At 40.6% G+C, this 21,805-nt stretch overlaps 1 protein-coding gene across 1 annotated transcript in view; it reads left to right on the forward strand.

The window, feature by feature from the left end:
• The window catches only part of LOC129749888 (protein Wnt-1-like), a 33,060-nt gene that overhangs the window by 4,689 nt on the left and 6,566 nt on the right, over positions 1 to 21,805 (forward strand). Inside the window, exons 2-3 of the mRNA XM_055744998.1 lie at positions 9,765 to 10,027; positions 21,345 to 21,643. Of these exons, the coding sequence (XP_055600973.1) occupies positions 9,765 to 10,027; positions 21,345 to 21,643 (562 nt within the window). The remainder of the gene's footprint in view (positions 1 to 9,764; positions 10,028 to 21,344; positions 21,644 to 21,805) is intronic.

The following is a 21,805-nucleotide window of genomic DNA, read 5'->3' on the forward strand; positions in this document are numbered from 1 at the left end:
CATAATTTATACCTGGGTTACATTTTATCCGTTTCGCGTAGCCACTGCGGAGTCCACATCTGGTGGTCAGTCGCTCGATTGGTGCTGCATCGAAAGTCGGTTGCCTCACCCTGGGCGCAACAAGCAACTTGCAAATTGTTTTAATTAAATTTACCTTTCCTCTGCGAACGAGTCAAGTCGAGCCGAGATTTAATTGAGCTTTTTCCCCCTTGTTGCACGCATGTTCTACAAGCTCTAAAAATCGCACATTTTACATAACCCAAATTTATTGCAATCGGGCAGCATCCCCCCTTTCCTAGTCCAGTTGTTGATCAACAAACTATACATATCGCCAAACGAAACTCTTCCTTTTTTCCCACACCAACAAAAAAACCCTACTCGGACTCGGGGACATCCGTCGCTCGTGTGTCTCTTATTAAAAACTTTTCAACGGTCGCCATACCCACGATGAAGGGAAGTGTCACTTTATTCTTTTCCGTGTCACCGCGCGCGGCGTGTGGCTTTGCGGTTTTCTGTAGCGCAGAAATCAGGTCACACACGTATAAAACAGAAACTGTCTTCCTGAGGTTGCGTCGAGAGTGGCACAAAACTCGGCGTTTTGTTGCTGCTGCCGCCGTCGACCGACTGCCTGCCACACATCTATCAGGTGTGAAATGCAATTAATTTGCCTGTCAACTTACAAGCCCCTGCCTGGTTGCTGAATTCGGTCTGGGGATCTGCGTTTTTTCTTCTGTGTTTCCTTCAACACTTTCCGTGCGCTTTTGTCGCTGTCCCGCCAATTCATGGGAAAATGTCAATCCCGAGCTCATTATGGCTTGTGGTTGCGGAAATTTACGACCAACCGTTTCGAGTTCGGAAAGAGTTATTAGCCGAATTGTTGAAATCGAACTCATTATCTACTTTGGAAAGGTAAAATTATAACTTGCAAGTGACACTTTCAATTTCAGCTGATTTTACTTCAGAAATCCAATTTAATTTTCAAACTGTTCGTTTAAAGCTTTCCGATTCAGATTTAATATTCATATTCAGATTTCAGATTCAGATTTCAGATTCAGATTTCAGATTCAGATTTCAGATTCAGATTTCAGATTCAGATTTCAGATTCAGATTTCAGATTCAGATTTCAGATTCAGATTTCAGATTCAGATTTCAGATTCAGATTTCAGATTCAGATTTCAGATTCAGATTTCAGATTCAGATTTCAGATTCAGATTTCAGATTCAGATTTCAGATTCAGATTTCAGATTCAGATTTCAGATTCAGATTTCAGATTCAGATTTCAGATTCAGATTTCAGATTCAGATTTCAGATTCAGATTTCAGATTCAGATTTCAGATTCAAATTTCAGATTCAGATTTCAGATTCAGATTTCAGATTCAGATTTCAGATTCAGATTTCAGATTTCAGATTCAGATTTCAGATTCAGATTTCAGATTCAGATTTCAGATTCAGATTTCAGATTCAGATTTCAGATTCAGATTTCAGATTTCAGATTCAGATTTCAGATTCAGATTTCAGATTCAGATTTCAGATTCAGATTTCAGATTCAGATTTCAGATTCAGATTTCAGATTCAGATTTCAGATTCAGATTTCAGATTCAGATTTCAGATTCAGATTTCAGATTCAGATTTCAGATTTCAGATTCAGATTTCAGATTCAGATTTCAGATTCAGATTTCAGATTCAGATTTCAGATTCAGATTTCAGATTCAGATTTCAGATTCAGATTTCAGATTCAGATTTCAGATTCAGATTTCAGATTCAGATTTCAGATTCAGATTTCAGATTCAGATTTCAGATTCAGATTTCAGATTCAGATTTCAGATTCAGATTTCAGATTCAGATTTCAGATTCAGATTTCAGATTCAGATTTCAGATTCAGATTTCAGATTCAGATTTCAGATTCAGATTTCAGATTCAGATTTCAGATTCAGATTTCAGATTCAGATTCAGATTTCAGATTCAGATTTCAGATTCAGATTTCAGATTTCAGATTTCAGATTCAGATTAAGATTCAGATTTCAGATTCAGATTTCAGATTTCAGATTTCAGATTCAGATTTCAGATTCAGATTTCAGATTCAGATTTCAGATTCAGATTTCAGATTCAGATTTCAGATTCAGATTTCAGATTCAGATTTCAGATTCAGATTTCAGATTCAGATTTCAGATTCAGATTCAGATTCAGATTTCAGATTCAGATTTCAGATTCAGATTTCAGATTCAGATTTCAGATTCAGATTTCAGATTCAGATTTCAGATTCAGATTTCAGATTCAGATTTCAGATTCAGATTTCAGATTCAGATTTCAGATTCAGATTTCAGATTCAGATTTCAGATTCAGATTTCAGATTCAGATTTCAGATTCAGATTTCAGATTCAGATTTCAGATTCAGATTTCAGATTCAGATTTCAGATTCAGATTTCAGATTCAGATTTCAGATTCAGATTTCAGATTCAGATTTCAGATTCAGATTTCAGATTCAGATTTCAGATTCAGATTTCAGATTCAGATTTCAGATTCAGATTTCAGATTCAGATTTCAGATTCAGATTTCAGATTCAGATTTCAGATTCAGATTTCAGATTCAGATTTCAGATTCAGATTTCAGATTCAGATTTCAGATTCAGATTTCAGATTCAGATTTCAGATTCAGATTTCAGATTCAGATTTCAGATTCAGATTTCAGATTCAGATTTCAGATTCAGATTTCAGATTCAGATTTCAGATTCAGATTTCAGATTCAGATTTCAGATTCAGATTTCAGATTCAGATTTCAGATTCAGATTTCAGATTCAGATTTCAGATTTCAGATTCAGATTTCAGATTCAGATTTCAGATTCAGATTTCAGATTCAGATTTCAGATTCAGATTTCAGATTCAGATTTCAGATTCAGATTTCAGATTCAGATTTCAGAATCAGATTTCAGATTCAGATTTCAGATTCAGATTTCAGATTCAGATTTCAGATTCAGATTTCAGATTCAGATTTCAGATTCAGATTTCAGATTCAGATTTCAGATTCAGATTTCAGATTCAGATTCAGATTTCAGATTCAGATTTCAGATTCAGATTTCAGATTCAGATTTCAGATTCAGATTTCAGATTCAGATTTCAGATTCAGATTTCAGATTCAGATTTCAGATTCAGATTTCAGATTCAGATTTCAGATTCAGATTTCAGATTCAGATTTCAGATTCAGATTTCAGATTCAGATTTCAGATTCAGATTTCAGATTCAGATTTCAGATTCAGATTTCAGATTCAGATTTCAGATTCAGATTTCAGATTCAGATTTCAGATTCAGATTTCAGATTCAGATTTCAGATTCAGATTTCAGATTCAGATTTCAGATTCAGATTTCAGATTCAGATCTCAGATTTCAGATTCAGTTTTCAGATTCAGATTTCAGATTCAGATTTCAGATTCAGATTTCAGATTCAGATTTCAGATTCAGATTTCAGATTCAGATTTCAGATTCAGATTTCAGATTCAGATTTCAGATTCAGATTTCAGATTCAGATTTCAGATTCAGATTTCAGATTCAGATTTCAGATTCAGATTTCAGATTCAGATTTCAGATTCAGATTTCAGATTCAGATTTCAGATTCAGATTTCAGATTCAGATTTCAGATTCAGATTTCAGATTTCAGATTCAGATTCAGAGTTCCTCTAAAATTTCGTTTAAATCGTTCAGGATATGAGCTGAAGGTTCTCGTTGAAATCAAGGTTTTTTGCGGTTTTTTTTTTGTTTTTTTGCTTTTTGAATCAATTTTGGTTCCAAATTGTTTTGCTTTTTGAATCAATTTTGGTTCCAAATTGTTTGGTTAAATTGAGGGATGTATGCCAGATGTATGTATTTTTTTTACCAGTTAGACCAACCTTAAATTGCAATTGAATAATTCAATCAAAATTCGCCCGCCTAGCACAGTTTTGACATTTTTTATTTATCGATGTCATAAAAGCGCCGCATTTTGCTTATGAAACAAACAACATTCGCACCAAAAAGCTGCCAAAACTGTACGAAAGACTTCAACGTTGTAGGCGACGAACCCGAAAATTTTGGGTTGAAGTCTCCCGTCCAAAAAACTTCCCAAATTCGATAGGTTGGCAAAGCTACAAAACGGAACACCAACTCGGTTACCCTTTTAAGCTTCTTAACTTAGAAGAGTTTCCAATTTTATTTCGGGAGCCCTCCTTTGCTGAAACTCGTAAAAAACGCCTCTAATCGAGGGCGTTTAGAGTGTTTTAAAGCGTTTTCGCTAAAATAATCCAGAATCTTCCACTTCTACTGGAAGAAGGCGTCTTGGTCGGTTAAAAGTCGGTGTAATAAATGACAAATTAACACCGTAGTGTCATTTTTCATTCCGTCGGCTAGTGTTCTCAGCTTTAAACAAAAACGAAAGGCTGAGCGCGGCGCTCAGGGTGCAAATTACTGCAGCAACAGCTTGTCTAACTGAGTAAGGTGACGTTTTCCGGTTCCCCAGCCCTGGGTGGTTTTTTTTCTAGATTTAGAACGTTAATCACAACTAGCCGACGCAGCAACTAGGGCATCACGATCCGGTTTTGCGCGAGGGGATCTTTACCCGATCCCAATCGAGATTGCTGAAATGATTAATCAGCCGGTTGTGAGTTTTATGACGCTGCTTGTGTGTAAACTTTACCCGGCGGAATGATGGATTTAGTACTAGTTGGTCGCAAATCGACTCAATTTGTTGCCCCAGAGTTGAGAGCCGGTATTTTGTTCTGGATCTAACAGTTTTTCCCGTAGCTAATGATAGCTTTCATCGAATGATGGATTAACTGGTGGCGTTTGAATAAGTTTATTTTTTCCTCAATGACCGGAATCGTCTAGTTATTGTAAATTTAAACGGGGAGGGGTTTCCCAATCAACTCTATTAATAAATTTGTTGTGAAACCTCTGACGTTCCCTTGAACCTTACTCTATGTCCACGTGTTTTCATCATATTTATATATCGATTCGACCTTGAACCGGAAAGAAAACAAGCTAGGGCAGCAAAATTTTCTTGTTCCGCAATTGTCAATTTTGACGTTTTGATTACCCGACAATTGGCGGGTGTCATACGCAGACGACGACTATGACGGTCTGGGTCTCTACCCGGCGCCGGACCACACGCCATCGATCGTCAACGCCGAGGCAGCGAAATCTAATGACGATAATCATAGCCCGTAAACCGTCTAGCGACGGCGTCAGCGTCTCAGCCTCCGTTTTGCTTTGGAATCAACTTTTCGCGTCGATGAAATCGATCTTTCTGCGTTCCCAACTTCTCGAATTCTTCGCTGATCGATCGATCGCGGTGCAGCTGTCAAGATTGCTACTTTCCGATTCAAATCACCATCAATTAAATCTGCGGTGGCGATAATTTATGCACCCACCCAGCTGAGCTCTATGCTGAGGAAGCCCAGGCGTATTTGCATCACTGACTTTTATCAACAATTTTCTGCCTCTGTTTGTGATCTTCTTGTGAGGAAAAAAAGTGGTTTTAGAAAAGGTTCATGAAATAAATTATGCTTGTGCCATTTATGCCACTCGTGGTGACAGGAATGTAAATGACTTACATGAACACAATTTGTCTCACAATTACCGGAAGCTGCCTGAGTTGTTGCCGATTGCGTAATTGAGCTGCCGTCGAGCTGAGATAGAAAGATAACTGGGGAAAAAATCCCAACTCGCTACCTTTCAAGAAGGCAAGGCAACAACGCGTGTGATCTTTTCATCAATTCATCGGTTCAAATCCAAGTCAATTTTTTTTGTTGTTTTCAAATTTCAAAACTTGCTCCCCCAGAAGAAAAAGTTGGACGCCCGGATTTCGTTCCGGCTGTCGCCTGTCAATCGCGCCGTTGTTGTTCTCGAATTTGTTTTGCATTGGAAAAGCAAAAAAAAAACTGAAAACAACTTTACCTCGAAATGAACATGTGTAAGGTTTAATTTGAAAGAATTTTACAATTTCATTCGCGCGACACGCCAAATTTGGTGGAATGTAAGCGTGAGGCGGGTGGCGTTCTGCCCCGGAGACTTGGGAAAAGGAGTCAGTTTGTCATCTTGGGATGATTTATGGGCGTTTGCGTTTTTCTTCGATCACTCGAATTTCGACAGACACTCCAGAACATCTTAGAACCAGGAACGAAAGCTGAAAACTGAAAACAGGCTTCCATCTGGAGCACCTCTCTGCTTATTCAAGCGGGGGCAACTCTCTCGGGAATTTTGTTTTTTTTTATATATATTCGTTTAGTGTTGGGACAAAAAGTGCAGCCTTACATAATAGCTCCGGTTGTAAAACCGAAATTAGTTTGTCTTTCTGTTTCGAGTTTGACAACAATACCGGGGGCAGAAGCTGCGCCCGGTTCCAATTGTCAATTCCGGGACCGACCACAATAAAAAGGTTTGTTTCGTCCGAAGAAAGCGAAATATGGAACATTGGGACAACGTTTAAAAATGAGAAAAAAAATATGAAGGCGAAGTAATAATAATTATCATAAACAACATTGCTGTGCATTGTAAATCATTTTTTCTGGTATTGTACCCCGGATCGATGTGGCGTTCCGGTGGGTTCCCGGGAACCTGTCTTGGAGGAAGCTCATGTCTACGACGCAGAGTTGGGATACAGACCGATACGGAGGGTCCGTGTGAATCATGCCGTTTTTGGGCCGAAGTGAGACACCGTGTCGCGCCATCATCGCCATGTGCCATAAATGAATGTTAAAAATTTCCTCCCATTTGCGGATTGCGACGTTGCGTCGCAAATCGTGACGTCTACGCCTGACGTGTATCTTGGTCAGCACCCTTGTTTTTCTTTAAATTTTAGTTCCGCGAATGGTGCTGGTTGTCTTCATCCCGGAAGACAAAATGCGTACTTTTTCGTTCACTTGTCAATCTGTTGACCAAATTTGATTTTTCATGAAAATTCTGTGGAAGCGCCGATCCTAATCTTGATCCGGTTCCGGCGCCTTAGCTGTCAGTTACCGGACGAATCACTCTTTCGAACTGATTTAATATGTTCAATCAAACCCGCGTGAGGGGTTTTTTGAGCCGCAGGCTAGGGAAGTCCAAAGCCTATTAAAAGGCGAGAACAGCAGCGCGATGTTTATTATTATTAATTTTATTATTGTTATTAAGAAAACGGGACGACAACGCGATAACACAGGTTCAACCAAAAGCACCTGGGCTGCCCTGGGGTGCAGCGACGATTCCTGGGAACAGATTTGTGCACGGTTTCATTGGTCATTTGCCTCGAGGGTAGGACACGGAGAAAGTTTTCTGCTGTTTTCATGACGAAAATATATCAACTTTTTATTTTAAAAATTGCGGCCAGGCTGTGCACCCATGGTAAATCAACCTTTTTTTTACATTTGTGTACTTCCTGCAATTACAATCCGGTTCCACAGAATTTTGTTAAGAAATCCATATGAGAGCTTAATTGATTTGAGAAGGAAGCCTCATATATTACAACATAAAAACGGAAGTCTCAATCAGCAGCTAAAGATTTTATATCGACAGTTAATCCCCATAACACGTTTGGTAATTAGAAATCTGAATCAGTTACATATTTTCACAACGTGTTCTTACATTTACATCCTGACAAGAAATATCTAAGTCAAGTGGAACAGTTTATTTCTTGGAGGAAGTCTCAATCAGCTTGGATTGTCTCATAATGATGTTAGAAAAAATCTCTACTTTCAGCAACAGTTTTTCTCCACATTTTTTTTTCCTTCGTTAAAACCCCTAAGTGTTTTGAATGACAAGCAATAGTCTCATTCCGGTTTAACTATTATTCCACTAACAGAACTCTCAATCCATTAGTACTGGCTCCATAAATGGACCAGAAGTCTCGATCCTTAATGATTGTTTTCCTGGGGAGAAGTCACAACCTGTTTGAATCCTTTTATCGTTAATAGTTTCAGTCTATCGCAACTATCGTGCGGAAGTCTAAATCTCAATTCATTGTTATAGTGCCGTAATTTCGATACACCCAACTTCCAGAAATCTCAATCCACATCAGCTAAACGAAAGGCTCATCAAACGTTAGTACTTTTTCTTGAGCGCAAGTCTCAATGATTAACCTATGAAAGTTTTCACTTGAGTAGACGTCTCAAGCCGCTTAAAACCACTTCATCCGCAGAAGTTTCAACTCATAGAATAAATTCGTTTTTCCCCATGCAGAAGTCTCAATCATCGATGTTTCACACTACTGATAGTAACCTCAATCCACTTTAGTTCATTTCACCAACAGGAGTTCCAAACCATCATTAGAAGTATGTTTATTGCATTTAGCTCAAGAGGAGAAGAAGTTTTTTTTTATAAATGAAAGTTTCAATCAGAAGTAATATTTCGAACTCCAGCAGAAGTTTCAATCTGCTGTAATTGATATGGCATTCAAGGAAGTCTTTCTACCCACCTCAAATACTGTACTGACTTCAAAATGAGCTCTCATTACCCTTTGTTGACTTATAACTAGCAAAAAAATATCAAAATAATTGACGGATTCTCGGAACCCATCCCAGGTTCCGATCTCATTACCTTTACCTTAATCCGGAACCGAGGTCTTTCGATTTATTTCCCTCCGTGCGCCGCACACTAACGACTACCTTCTTAACGATCACATCTTCTACCTGTCTGTGACGACTGTGACGACGCGCTAAGACTCGAGGATGTGAGGCGATATGATGGTTATTAAATTACGGGCTTCAACTTTGCGGCCGCAGTTACTCGTCAGCTTCCAGCAGACGGGGGCTGAATTATGGAGATCAAGTACGATCCCCTCTACCCTCGCCATTTCTCTCCCTCATCTCGCAGCTCCACCGCAAATTGAGGATTGTGTCTCCGGTGGCGTTGAAAATGTGAGACACTTTCCGCTTCGCTGAAATTAGCTGGTGATGAATATTAATGTTGATTTTTGCTGCCGCGGACTACGGAGTTAGTCCGAAATTCCGCGGAAAGCCCCTGACGACGGCGATGGCTGAAATCATCAGCAGCCTCACACCGAAATAGATACAAATTACGCGTCTGGGATGAAAATAACCGCGAAGCGCAAAGCTTATTTGTCTCCAATTTTGTCAGCTTCTTCTAGATTGGTTGCTGGAAATAATTCGATGGAATCCCTATACAAAGACATCAATGACTGATTTAATTAGCAGAAAGCAAGAAAAACACAGCTCAACGAATTTGTTGATTCAACCAATTCGTTGTTATTTGGAATGTTTCTTCTCAGCTTCATCACAGAAATCGTTTTTGCGTTGCGCATTCCGGTAAAGGTAAACACACGTTTCCTTTTCTGATGGCTGGCAGCAACTTGTTACTTCCTTTCTTCCTTGAGAACGCGGTGGTCCGAAGAATGGCTCTGTGTGAATTTTGATACCTTCACTTGAAAGCCTTTATGTGCTTCGCACATGTTTCGTACTGCAGCAGGTTTTCTCTTCCTGTCCTAAAGTTGAACAAAAAAAATCAACAAAAATCCGAACTAATATTTGTCCAACCACTTGGCCCTAGAGAAGAGGGATTCCAGCGTTAATCCATCTTCCGCTGTTGACTTTTTACCCTTTTCCGACCGATGAGTCCTCCAGAGAACCAGGTGATCTTCAGGTGTTTGCTTTAAGAATTTTTGGACATTCCAAAACCGAATGATTTTTGTTGACCTTTGTTTTAACAGATGAACACTTTCCCTGGGAGAGTTTGTTTTATTTAAAATATTTTTCCACGTTCTAACAAAAGTTTTTCTTTTGCACCTTTTCCCGAAAAAATCAACAGGGGTATTGCAAAGGCTGGAGAACCGAATAACATTTCACCGCTGGCAAACGGGATGATGTACATGGATCCGGCGATACACGCGACGCTAAGGCGGAAACAGCGAAGGTTGGCTCGGGAAAATCCCGGAGTTCTGGCGGCTATCGCCAAGGGAGCCAACATGGCCATCAGCGAGTGCCAGCATCAGTTCCGGAATCGCCGGTGGAACTGCTCGACCCGGAACTTCCTGCGGGGGAAGAACCTGTTTGGGAAGATCGTTGAACGAGGTAAGTGCTTGGATTTTTTATGTTTTTGTAATTTTAGAAACTTTTGAAATTTTTCAAATTTATGAAATTTTTGACATTTTGGACATTTTTGACATTTTTGAATTTTTGAATTTTTTAAATTTTAGACATTTTAGACATTTTAGACATTTTTAACATTTTGACATTTTTGACATTTTTGACATTTTTGACATTTTTGACATTTTTGACATTTTTGACATTTTTTACATTTTTGACATTTTTGACATTTTTGACATTTTTGACGTTTTTGACATTTTTGACATTTTTGACATTTTTGACATTTTTGACATTTTTGACATTTTTGACATTTTTGACATTTTTGACATTTTGACATTTTTGACATTTTTGACATTTTTGACATTTTTGACATTTTTGACATTTTTGACATTTTTGACATTTTTTACATTTTTGACATTTTTGACATTTTTGACATTTTTGACGTTTTTGACATTTTTGACATTTTTGACATTTTTGACATTTTTGACATTTTTGACATTTTTGACATTTTTGACATTTTTGACATTTTTGACATTTTTGACATTTTTGACATTTTTGACATTTTTGACATTTTTGACATTTTTGACATTTTTGACATTTTTGACATTTTTGACATTTTTGACATTTTTGACATTTTTGACATTTTTGACATTTTTGACATTTTTGACATTTTTGACATTTTTGACATTTTTGACATTTTTGACATTTTTGACATTTTTGACATTTTTGACATTTTTGACATTTTTGACATTTTTGACATTTTTGACATTTTTGACATTTTTGACATTTTTGACATTTTTGACATTTTAGACATTTTTGTCATTTTAGACATTTTAGACATTTTAGACATTTTTGACATTTTAGACATTTTTGACATTTTTGACATTTTTGACATTTTTGACTTTTTTGACATTTTTGACATTTTTGACATTTTTGACATTTTTGACTTTTTTAACATTTTTGACATTTTTGACATTTTTGACATTTTTGACATTTTTAACATTTTTGACATTTTTTTCATTTTCGGCATTTTTGACATTCATCTGCTTGTTTGAAATTTTTGACTTTGTTGTTTGTTTTGGATTTAAGCAGGTTTTTGGAACTTTGATATCTTTTTTGACAGTTATTATTTTCAAATCGTCACTATTGTAAATTTTTTGTTTATCTGTTAAAAAGAAAAAAAAACGGAATCCTCGAATTCAACCCTGGCTTCATTCCTTTGGCAAGTAATTCGAGTGAGATTATCCAGCCAATTTGGTTTCTCAGCAGAGGGGAAAAATAACAAACAACCCAGAAAAAAAACCTCCATATGTTCTATACAACAAGGAACACGCGTTCCTGAATTTGCCGTTGTATGAGTGTGTATGCGCGGCTGTCACCCAAAAATGCATTGTGCGCCCATTTTTTTGTGTTTTCAATCCGATCAGATCAAAACGGGATGAATGGACGTCTTGAGAAAAGTTCGGGCCCGAAAGAAGAAAATCTTCGGCTGGCAGAAAATTTCCAATCCTTCGCCGATCCCTCGACCAGGAACCCTTAATTGTTTGTTGTTCCTGCTGACTGCTTGTATGCCTACACTTGAATGTTGATTTTGGTCCCAAAACGTATAGGGAACCTTGAAATCCATCACATCGGGTAGAATCACTTTTCCTGAGTGGTTGCTCCTCGGGCAAAAGTGTAGAGCGGCGAACGTGAGAGAAAGCCTTCTAAAGTTGTGAACGAGTGGAGGAACGGCAAGGAGGAAGCAACCATTTGACGACATTTAACGTTTCTTTTCTGTTGTTCCCTGTCATCAAACCACTTGAGAAGACGTTAAAATGCTTCGATTTTTTTTCGGGAAATTTCCCTGTTCCCTCTAGATTTTTTTTTAAACTTTGGACGAAAATAGGCTGTTCAATAAAATTGTTGCACTCGAGGATCGGTACTTCCGAAAGGGAGTGCAAGGCCGTGTGCAGATGTCCCCGGAGGGCTTATCTGTCCCGGAGGATCTGTTTTCTGTGATTCTAGGGCGTTTTTCCCGAAACAAAGGCACGAATTCTGTAACAGTTTATTTTTGCAACATTCGAGGACCTCCTATTACGCGCGTCGGTCGTCGTCAGTTCGTCTATTCGGCAAACGCATGGCACAGAGCGGCGTTTGGTAATTTGATACGTGTAGTTTGTTGTTACACAAGATCTGACATTGGAAACAATGTGCTGCCTGGGCTTCGGGGATCGACAATAGGAAATTCGATAATCGTGTCTAGTGTGAAAATTAGCAGTCTCTAAAACCCTCGGACGAGAGCAGCAACTGGAGATTCGAATCGGCACACATCGCGTCGGGATTAAGGGGGAGAAAAACGTGAAGGGCCACAATCGGAGATCGACGTGCCTGTGGATGTTGACATTGAGAACGCCACGCTAGGCTCGACTCTTCCCATCGATGTGGGGAAGTTTGGATGATTGGGCGGATCGTTAAAGTGTGCCTACGCAGCAGCTGCTGCCGACAGACAACGACCGACGAAGTTTCGATTCTGCGTAGGCGATTATGCAAGAGCTGGTAGCTGCGGCTTTCACAGCTTTTGCGCATAGTAATGAGCGGTAGCGTCACGCGCCTAGTTATCGAAAGGGAAGTTTACCTACAATCGGAACCGATCTGCGTCGGACGCGAGAGTATGTGCGTTCCATTTAGCGTCTTCTCATTGGGTCTATGCGATAATCGGAAAATGGTTACATGTCCGACTTTTTTTTAGTTTGGGTCCATGAACCAGAAACGTTGTCCGAGTGACATAATAACCGTAGAGAACAATTAGTCTTATGAGCACATTTAACGCTTATCAATCGCTAGAACGACCGTTAATAATTGTATCTTCTTTGCTTACAAAGTTCCCGAACAATAAAGGTGTTTCAGGATGGAGTTCATGAACTAGAAATGTGGTCCGAGCGACATAATAATCCTATAGAACAATTTTATCAAATGATCTCTTCTAACGCTTATCATTCGCTAGAGCGATACGGTATCAACTGATTTACTCTGCTAACAAGTTTCTGATCAATAGCGGTGCTCCAGTATTGGGTCCAAGAACTAGAAATGTTGTTCGAGTAACATAATAATCCTATGAACAATTTTGTCAATTGATCACATCTAACGCTTATTAATCGCTAGAACGACCAATTATTAAATTATCTTCTTTGCTAATATGGTTCCTGAACAATAGCGGTGCTCCAGGATTGGATCCATGAACTAGAAGTGTTGTCTGAGTGACATAATAATCCTATAGGAAAATTTTATCAAACTATCACCTTTTACGCTTGTCAATCGCTAGAACGACCGTTCATAAACTCATCTTCTTCGTTTACAAAGTTCCTGAACAATAGCGGTGCTCCAGAATTGATTCCATTAACTAAAAATGTTGTTTGAGTGACATAATAATTGAAAAGTTCAATTTTTTCAAATGATCTCATTTAACGCTTATCAATCGCTAGAACGATATGGTATCAACTGATTTTCTCTGCTTACAAAGTTTCAGATCAATAGCGGTGCTCCGGGGTTGGGAAATGTCGCTAAGGAGCAATTTCGATGCGGTGCGGTAGAAATGAAGTCATTACTCATCACCACGGCAGCGTAACAGCCCGGGAGAAAGGTGGCAGCGGCAGGCGAGTGTGACGAAGATCCATTAGAGCGCAATATCGCCTCAACGCCACTACGCTCCATATAATCATTAATTAATGCAATAGCCGCCGCTAGCGCAGCGCAGCAACTCGGGTGGTAACTTTAGAGGTGTACTTACTGCCTTCTTATGCGCTCTGGTTTCTGCAAAACAGATCGACTGGCAGGCTGCCACGCAGCAATTTGAAAATCTTTTTTCCCGAGCTGAGTTTAACGCGGCGTTGATCTTTCCCAGCAGCCGACCACTGCACTGGCGGGGGTACTGGAGCGATAAATTATAATAATTGTCGGAAAATTAATGGCAATTTACCGAACAGTTATGGCGAATTTAGACTCTGATTGATTGAGTAAACATGCGGAATTAATTGCCGCCGCTCGAGAGTTCGGGTTCAGTTGGTTAATCTTCTGTTGTGTAGGCCGCTGAAGATCGCAACGAGAAGGAGGAGAGTCTTTGGCGAAAGTTAAAGAAAATCTGTTTTTTCGTTATTCGTGGAGCATAAATTGATTAATCCAGATGGGTTTCCGCATTGGAAGCGCTGCATGACTTAACTTGCGTGGTATAGCAACATTGTTGCCTATATTTAGGGGCTCAATGTTTTGCTTTATGTATCTAACATCTGTATGGACTTCAGGAGCATGTTGAAAATTCGATCAAATGAAATAAATTCTCATATTAAATTCATATTTTGAACAACGTAACAAATGCTTTGGACAGTTCCAGATCATTCTCTCACATCCCTTCGCACCAGGTGGAACGCTACAAATGTTTTCACATCCAATTAACACCAATCAGTTTGATTTAAATTCTTCACACACACACACAATTTGCAGGCACCGTTGTTGATTGGTTGGTCGTTCGTTCCCACACTAAATCGGCCTCCGTTGTAGATCGGCAAACCGGAGCACGTCACCCACCCACTCACGAGCCGCCCACCTCGGAGGCTTATTTGCGCTCGCAAAACCATTTAAAAATTGCCATTGTCAGCCGTAGTGCAAACCACAGAAGCCGTGCACTCGTTTTTTCTTCTGTTTATTCTGTTATTTTTTTCCTTCGAGTGTCTCTCATTGCGGCGTCCCATCGTAGTAGGCAGGTAGCTGCAGTCCCGAACAAGCGCTCAAATTGTATTTATTTACCCATAGATCTGTAGCGTGGTCCCCAAGACAATAACCGCCATTCATTGAGAGCTGGAACGCTGCCACGACAGCGACGAGAAGTCTTTCGTAATTATGTTTAAGCTGCTTGGTATAAACAGTTGAGGTACCTACTCCACTTCCGTCTCTTTCTCGCGTAAGTAGGTACCTACCCGTTCGTGCTAATAGGAACGAAACGTGATGTCATTCTTTGCGGTTCCGCGGGCCTTCTGGTCCCTGTTGTTGTTGTTGTTGATGTCGTGCGCATGGGTTGACGATGATATCTTCCGACAACGACGACGAGTTTGACGACTAAGACGTAGATGATGATGGAGATCCATCTACTTCAATACAGCTTCCCTCCACGCACCGGAAAGCGCCGCCAGATTAAACGACGATAAAACGCTCTCTACATCGTCGTCTAATCTCTTTCCCTTACGGTCAACGAGATATCCCCGGCTTATCCGCATATCTCGCTCTCTAGTTTTCCCATTCTGTGAATGGTCCTCTGCAAAGGTGCTTATCTCCGTCTTAATTTCATCATTTTCTCGTCGAAAATCTTCGTCCAGCAGCTTAGAAGGCAATCGGCAGCAAACCGTGTGGTCCCAGGGCTCACCGAAAGCTGTCACTTGCGCTGTTCGGGTCCTTCCGAAGGGGTCCCTCTCTGTCTCTCTCGAGCTATTTAGCTGCCGTAAGATTGATCGAATTGTACCAGGCTTCCGATCCGAACGCTGCTGATGCGCCATCGTCAACCGGTTGCGGCCTTCGTTCGTCGTGTGACAAAACCCGACGAATCGGAACCGACCGCGCCATCGTGAGAACATTTTTATCGCGATTTTATCTCCTCACTTCGATTTGTTTATCGCACCGTGTCGTCGTCAATGTTCCGGAGCCGCTGCGCCGCCGGGGTCCTAATTGACCAGCAGTTATTAAGGCTGAGGCTCCAAGAGAGAAAACGATCCAGCTGCCTTCGCCACACCGCCGCTCACCACAGACAACTTTATTACCAGAAGGCAATTAAACGCTATAAATCTTGTCCGGCTTTCTGGGACCTCTCCTACTGTTGTAGGTTGGTAGCAGCGAGATCGTCACCAACATCCCCGGGGCGTAATCAAATCGTCGGTCATCTTCATCCCAACAACAGCAGCAACAACTACTACTAGATCAGTAGGTAGTCACCAAAGGGACCGACATTTACGACCACCCTGCCCGAAACAATACGACAGCGAGAGAGAGGAAAAAACCCTCACACGCGAGCACAAACATACACACCCTTGACATACAAGAATGGAGAAGAACCCGAAGCACGGGTCCCAAAACGCTCGGCGGCCCTCTCTCGGGGTGATGATGACAGTTTTATATTTTTAATACCGCAATAACAATTTCTCAAATCGAGTCCCGCCGCCGTCTTCCGTCTCAGATTGTTTTTTTTTTGACTAAACCATCATCAGCACCTTTTGGGTTTCTCTGAAACATCTTTGCAAAGAACAATATGTTTTTTTCTTCTCCATTTATACGAGGAGATGAAGAGAAAAAGGTTTGTCTCGAAAGCGGCGAGATTTTGCTCTAAAATCACGGTCGCCGAACAAAAATAACCCATAATAGCTAACAGTTTCGAAGCCAGAAGTCCTCTATTAAAGCGTATCGATACACATTAATAAACGATTTTATATGCTCAATAAATCAGATTGCGTTTTTTGTTCGGCGTTTTTTTATTCTTCCTTTGGCCGGATCAATTTCGGACAAGATGAGCAGCTATTTTACATGGTTTTCTAGGTGGGCTTTTAGTGAATTGGTTTATTTTATTCGGAAAGCTGAGTTATGTTCCCATTTTCGGTGACATTGGCGCTAGACTGTTGAATGACTCAACTTATAGCGAGGAGACTAGTCGAGCGAGATTTTGATACTTGTTACCTTCTGTCTCAAATAATATTCTTTATTAGTTCGCATTTTAAATCCCAGCACCACTTAAAGTTGACATGCTACTCCGGAGTAAAAAGCGTACAATTGTATGCGTCAAAGTAGGCAATTTTTCTACTTCTACATGCTACCATTGTTAAAAACATGATAACATGTCAAGCTAGAAAAACTTATATTGAATAATTTAAACTAGGGTATACAGATTCAATTGCATAAATTTAGGGGTCAAAAGTCCATATTTTTGTTTTAGAGTAGCATGTCAAGTTTAAGGTTAACTGAAAAAGTTGACTTTCAAAAATTGTAAATTAAAAAAACTTCCAACAAGGCATACAATTTTTTTCCCTGATTTGCCTTCTCGAATTGCCACCCAAGTGCAAAAAAAAGGAAAGCCTGCACCCCGATACGCAATCCGGCTGAATGGATTTGTCAATCATCGAAATGGGCAAACTAGAAAAGAGCATGCATGAACAGCAGTTTTTTTTTCTTCAGTAAGGGACTTCAAGAAAAGGAAAAATAAAAACCCAGGCAATGCACGCAACGAACTCCATTATCCTAAATATTGCAATTTGCAACGCCCAAATGCAAATGAATGCACCGGTTTCGGTACAAGCGGGAAAAAAACTGGCCGAAAACAACAGCGAAGCTGATGAAGATACTCCCAAGGGTTGTCCGTTTTCGGGTTTTCGTCCCGGTAATCATCGGGCAATCTTCTCCCGAAGCAAGACGGAGACTGATCGTTTCGCTTCCATCGATGGTTTCGAAGCTGGCTGTTTGTGTCACTGTGCTTCTTTAAAAATTTAAAACAAAAAATAACTCGAAAAAACCCACACACAGTCAAACTTCAAACAAACTCTGAGTCTACCAAAGATTTTTTTTTCTCAGCTTCTGAAAACACAAAAACAACAACAACAGATGAAAAGAAAACAACACCCCGGGTAACGCCCATTGCACTCAATTTACCCATCAAGCTAATTGTTGTAGAGTTTAAAATGCCCGAGTTTTTTTTTTATTATTTGTTTCGGGGGCTCCGAGATCCGAACCGGATTTCCTTTTCCCGAAAAAATTTCCTGAATCGGCGGCGGTGGCTCACGCTGAAAACCAGCAATTATCCCAGTCGGGCTTCTGATCCGAAAATGTTTTGGCGTTTTTGCTGATCCCGCGGCTGTTCTTTGTTTGAGAATCTGTACAAACAACTTTGGTCCAGGCCAAGGTGGTGGGTTGGCATTTCCTCCAAATATCCTGGACTGAAAATGGTTGGGGGTGTTCTAGATATACAGATCTGTGTCCAGACAAAGGGTTCTCGAATGTTCATTCATAGTTTGGACGTGATTTCGCCAGCAGCGATGGATGACGCACTCACGTATGAGGGAGATTGCTATCGCGGGTTCGTCACTCTCGCGCGAAATTCGACCAGGGATAATGTATTCATCAATCTGTCGGAAGACGATCGGATTAACATTTTTGACACATGTCCCTTCTCGTTTCTCGTTTCGTTTCCTCGAGAGGATCGTGGAAGATTTGATATCGAGCAAGTATCAATTACGGCTACCTCCGGGCAAGGTTGGACTTACCTAAAAAGCTGAAACGCTGTTGAAATCACCCGATTATAAACTCTCGACGACACGGAAGGGACCGATTTTAATCCCATAATATATTCATCGTTTCGAGGGCTCTGAGTATTTTTGAACGAGAAAAAAGGCTAAATACCTGATCTTGGAGCGATCATTTAGTCTCCGCTGTTCGAAAATAAATAAATAGCGACTTGAGCGCTGAACTCCGGAGCCAAACTGACAAATCCCAATAAATCAATTAATAAGAGATCCATCACACACCAACTTGTAATGCGTTCTCGATCTTCCCCGATGACCGTCGACGATCCGGGGCCTCTGGGAGTGACAAATGACATCAATTAAAGCTAATCTGTATAAGCTACCTCCTGCAGCCGAACGAGGAACAGGAATGATGATGATGATGATGATTTGGAGAAATGCCTTGAAACCACGCTGTCAATGATCCATCAGATTTGGTTCGATTTCATTAGGCAGAGATTAATGGGCAACACCGGTTCGCGCATTTACAACGCACTGCTGGAACCGTTCCCAGTTCCAGCTCAGGAACATTCCACACATATTTGTTGAAACACGCGTGCTTTCCCTGTCATATTGGGCAATCCTTTCATTCGGAAAAATAAATAAAAATAACCAGACTACACCCCAAAGCAATAAAAAGATTCCATTATCAGAGAACAAAAACCATTCACCCGCAAATTGGTGCGTTCCCACCGAAAAAAAAACCCATAATGGGCCCATATTTCACCGGCACCGGCACTGCCTTTTTAATTGCTTTATGAAGTTGGGACACACCATTCTGGCCACGTCAAAACCTTGTACCAGAACCCGCCCATTAACAATGCCACATTCAACCTTGGACACAAAAACCATCGAAGGCGATGATGATCGATCTGGTCCGATTCCCGAATGGCTAATGAACGTCATAATTTGGCAGAAAAACATCTTTATTACCCCGAGGGACTTGTCTATTTCTACCATTTTTCCTCAACCACACCAGGGAGTGAGTTGGCCGGCCTTCGATCCCTTCCCGGAGAACTCGCTCAGAGGTCTCAGCAAGGAAAAAAGCATCCTTCTGAAGCTGCTGCTGCTTCTGCATGATTGATATATTGAGCGGAAAATTTGACAAGTCAATCGGGACTTAGTCCCTAGAGACCCTAGAGCTACCAAGTGGTTACGTCCGAAGATGCTACTTCCTTGAAATTTTCGAAGCAACAGCAGCCTCCAGATGTCCTGGGTGTGGGTGATCCTCAATCGGGTCGTTTGCCTTTGCCCTGTTCGTCAATCGCTGCTGCACTTGACACACCCTGTCCCTTTAAGGCCCAACAGGATGTCTCTCTCTCGGTATTCCGGGTGCTGTTGGTCCCTTTCTTCCTTCCAACTTCTCGGACACAGGTACGCTTCGAGGTTTCCCGGGGTGGGAAGTTTATTATGATTGATTATTGTTCCCTGGACGCACCGGAGGAACAAGAAATTAAAATTTATAATAGAGGATCATCTTTCCCTGATTCGGAACGCGTTGCTGCTCGGAGCGTAGCTGAGGGTTTTTTAAAGTTTAAGGTGTGAAATTGGACTCCAAATGGGTGCTAATTTTCGCCGGTGCTGAACGGTTTCGCAGCGGTAGGTTTTTTTCTGGCGCGACTCTTTGGGACACCCATGGGAGGAGTTCCCGGATGCTGGGTTCTGGGTATGAATTTCACAGCTCTATTCCGATTAGTTTGTGATTGGTATTGATTTAAACACAATTTCGTTGAAAACAGCGTTTGAATCATGAATTTAAGATCATCACTAGGTTAATGGGTTAATTTTAAAAATATCTATGTATTTGTCCACCCGATTTTAACGGAATAAGGATGAACCAGTAAACTCAATTTATGCTCAAGTGACGTGAAATTTTGTCGTTCACGATCCGAAAAGGATAGTTTAAAAAAAACTTGAAAAACTTAAGAGCTTCACCCTAAGAAAACTGCTAAGAATTGAAAAGTACTATGAAAAAATGTGTGGGTATCGCTGTTTTTTCCATATGATTTGAGCAAAACTGGGTTTGCCGATTTCGCTTAACTTAGGCTCAAAAGAAGCGGAATTTTGTTCCTCGCGAAGCTTCAAAATATTATTGGAAACACTCGAAACACGAAGCAACTGATCTTCGACAAATCGAAAAAACAGTTAGAAAAAAGGTGTGTGTATTTGACTGTGCATTGTTTTTGTCCATATAATTTTCATAGAACTGGGTGAGCAAATTTGGGAAAATTTATGGTCAAATGACGTGGAATTTTGTCCTCTACAAAAACTCAATTTAATTTGGAAAACAATTGAAATTGAAATGAATGAAATGTGTGTGAATTATTCTGTGCAGCGATATTTTTTTTCAAGATTATTTCACTGGACCAGGAGGAGCCGTTTTTGTTATTTTCCTGCACAAACCACGCGGAATTCCATTCTCTACAGAGCTACAAATTTTCTTTCCTAAAAAGTTGAAAATCAAGAAGCTATACCAAAATAGAACATTTGAAAACAACCTGATGTTTCGAAACGTCGTCCTTCAGTTTAAAAGATCACTTTAAGCAGCTTCTCTGCGATCCAACCACAAATTCTGGTCCTCTATCCTTTTCAGATTACGGACGAGTTCATTCAAATTTTCGTTCTTACCTGAAACCGAGAAAAAAAACGATTATTTCTTTCGGAAACAGATCGGTTTCTTCTCCCGGCCGAGAGCATCTCACAGTCTTCGGTCGGATTCAATCAATAGAGATGTGTGTTCCGTCGAGAAGATTTAGAGAAAGTGCGCACGACTCGGTTCATCGACTTAGGCACGATTAGACCGGACCTTAAGTAGGATTACAAAACGATTTAATTTACTTCAATCAGAGGCTTCTCTCGAGGTTTTTTTTCTCTTCTCAAACTTTAAGTTCGTCTTGATCTTTAAATGTTTCGGCTTACGCGGGGCTTGTTGAAGTTTACTTTAAGAAAAAAAAATCTCTACCCAAGTGATGACGATATTGATGGATTTGTTTTCCCCTCTCTTTTTTTCACAGGATGTCGAGAGACGGCCTTCATCTATGCGATCACCAGTGCGGCCGTTACCCACAGCATAGCGCGGGCCTGTAGCGAGGGTTCGATCGAGTCCTGCACCTGCGACTACTCGCACCAGAATCGGGCCCCGCAAGCCAATGCGATGGGTGCCGTGGCCGGCGTTCGGGACTGGGAATGGGGCGGCTGCAGTGACAACATCGGATTCGGCTTCAAATTCTCCCGGGAGTTCGTGGACACCGGCGAACGAGGTCGATCGCTGCGTGAGAAGATGAACCTGCACAACAACGAAGCTGGTCGAGCGGTAAGTTTCCTTCGAGCTAGATTTTCGTATTCTTTAGATCAGAGGGGCTCGGTGACGTGGAGGAGTTTCAATTTTAATTCGAGTGGCACTCAGAAAACAATCAGCGTAAAACGGGTTTTTTTATCTCTTCCTCTGCTCTGGTTGCCTTCTTAGTTAGAGGAG

The sequence above is a fragment of the Uranotaenia lowii genome, chromosome 2 (genome assembly GCF_029784155.1).
Source record: "Uranotaenia lowii strain MFRU-FL chromosome 2, ASM2978415v1, whole genome shotgun sequence".
NCBI classification, from domain to species: Eukaryota; Metazoa; Arthropoda; class Insecta; order Diptera; family Culicidae; genus Uranotaenia; species Uranotaenia lowii.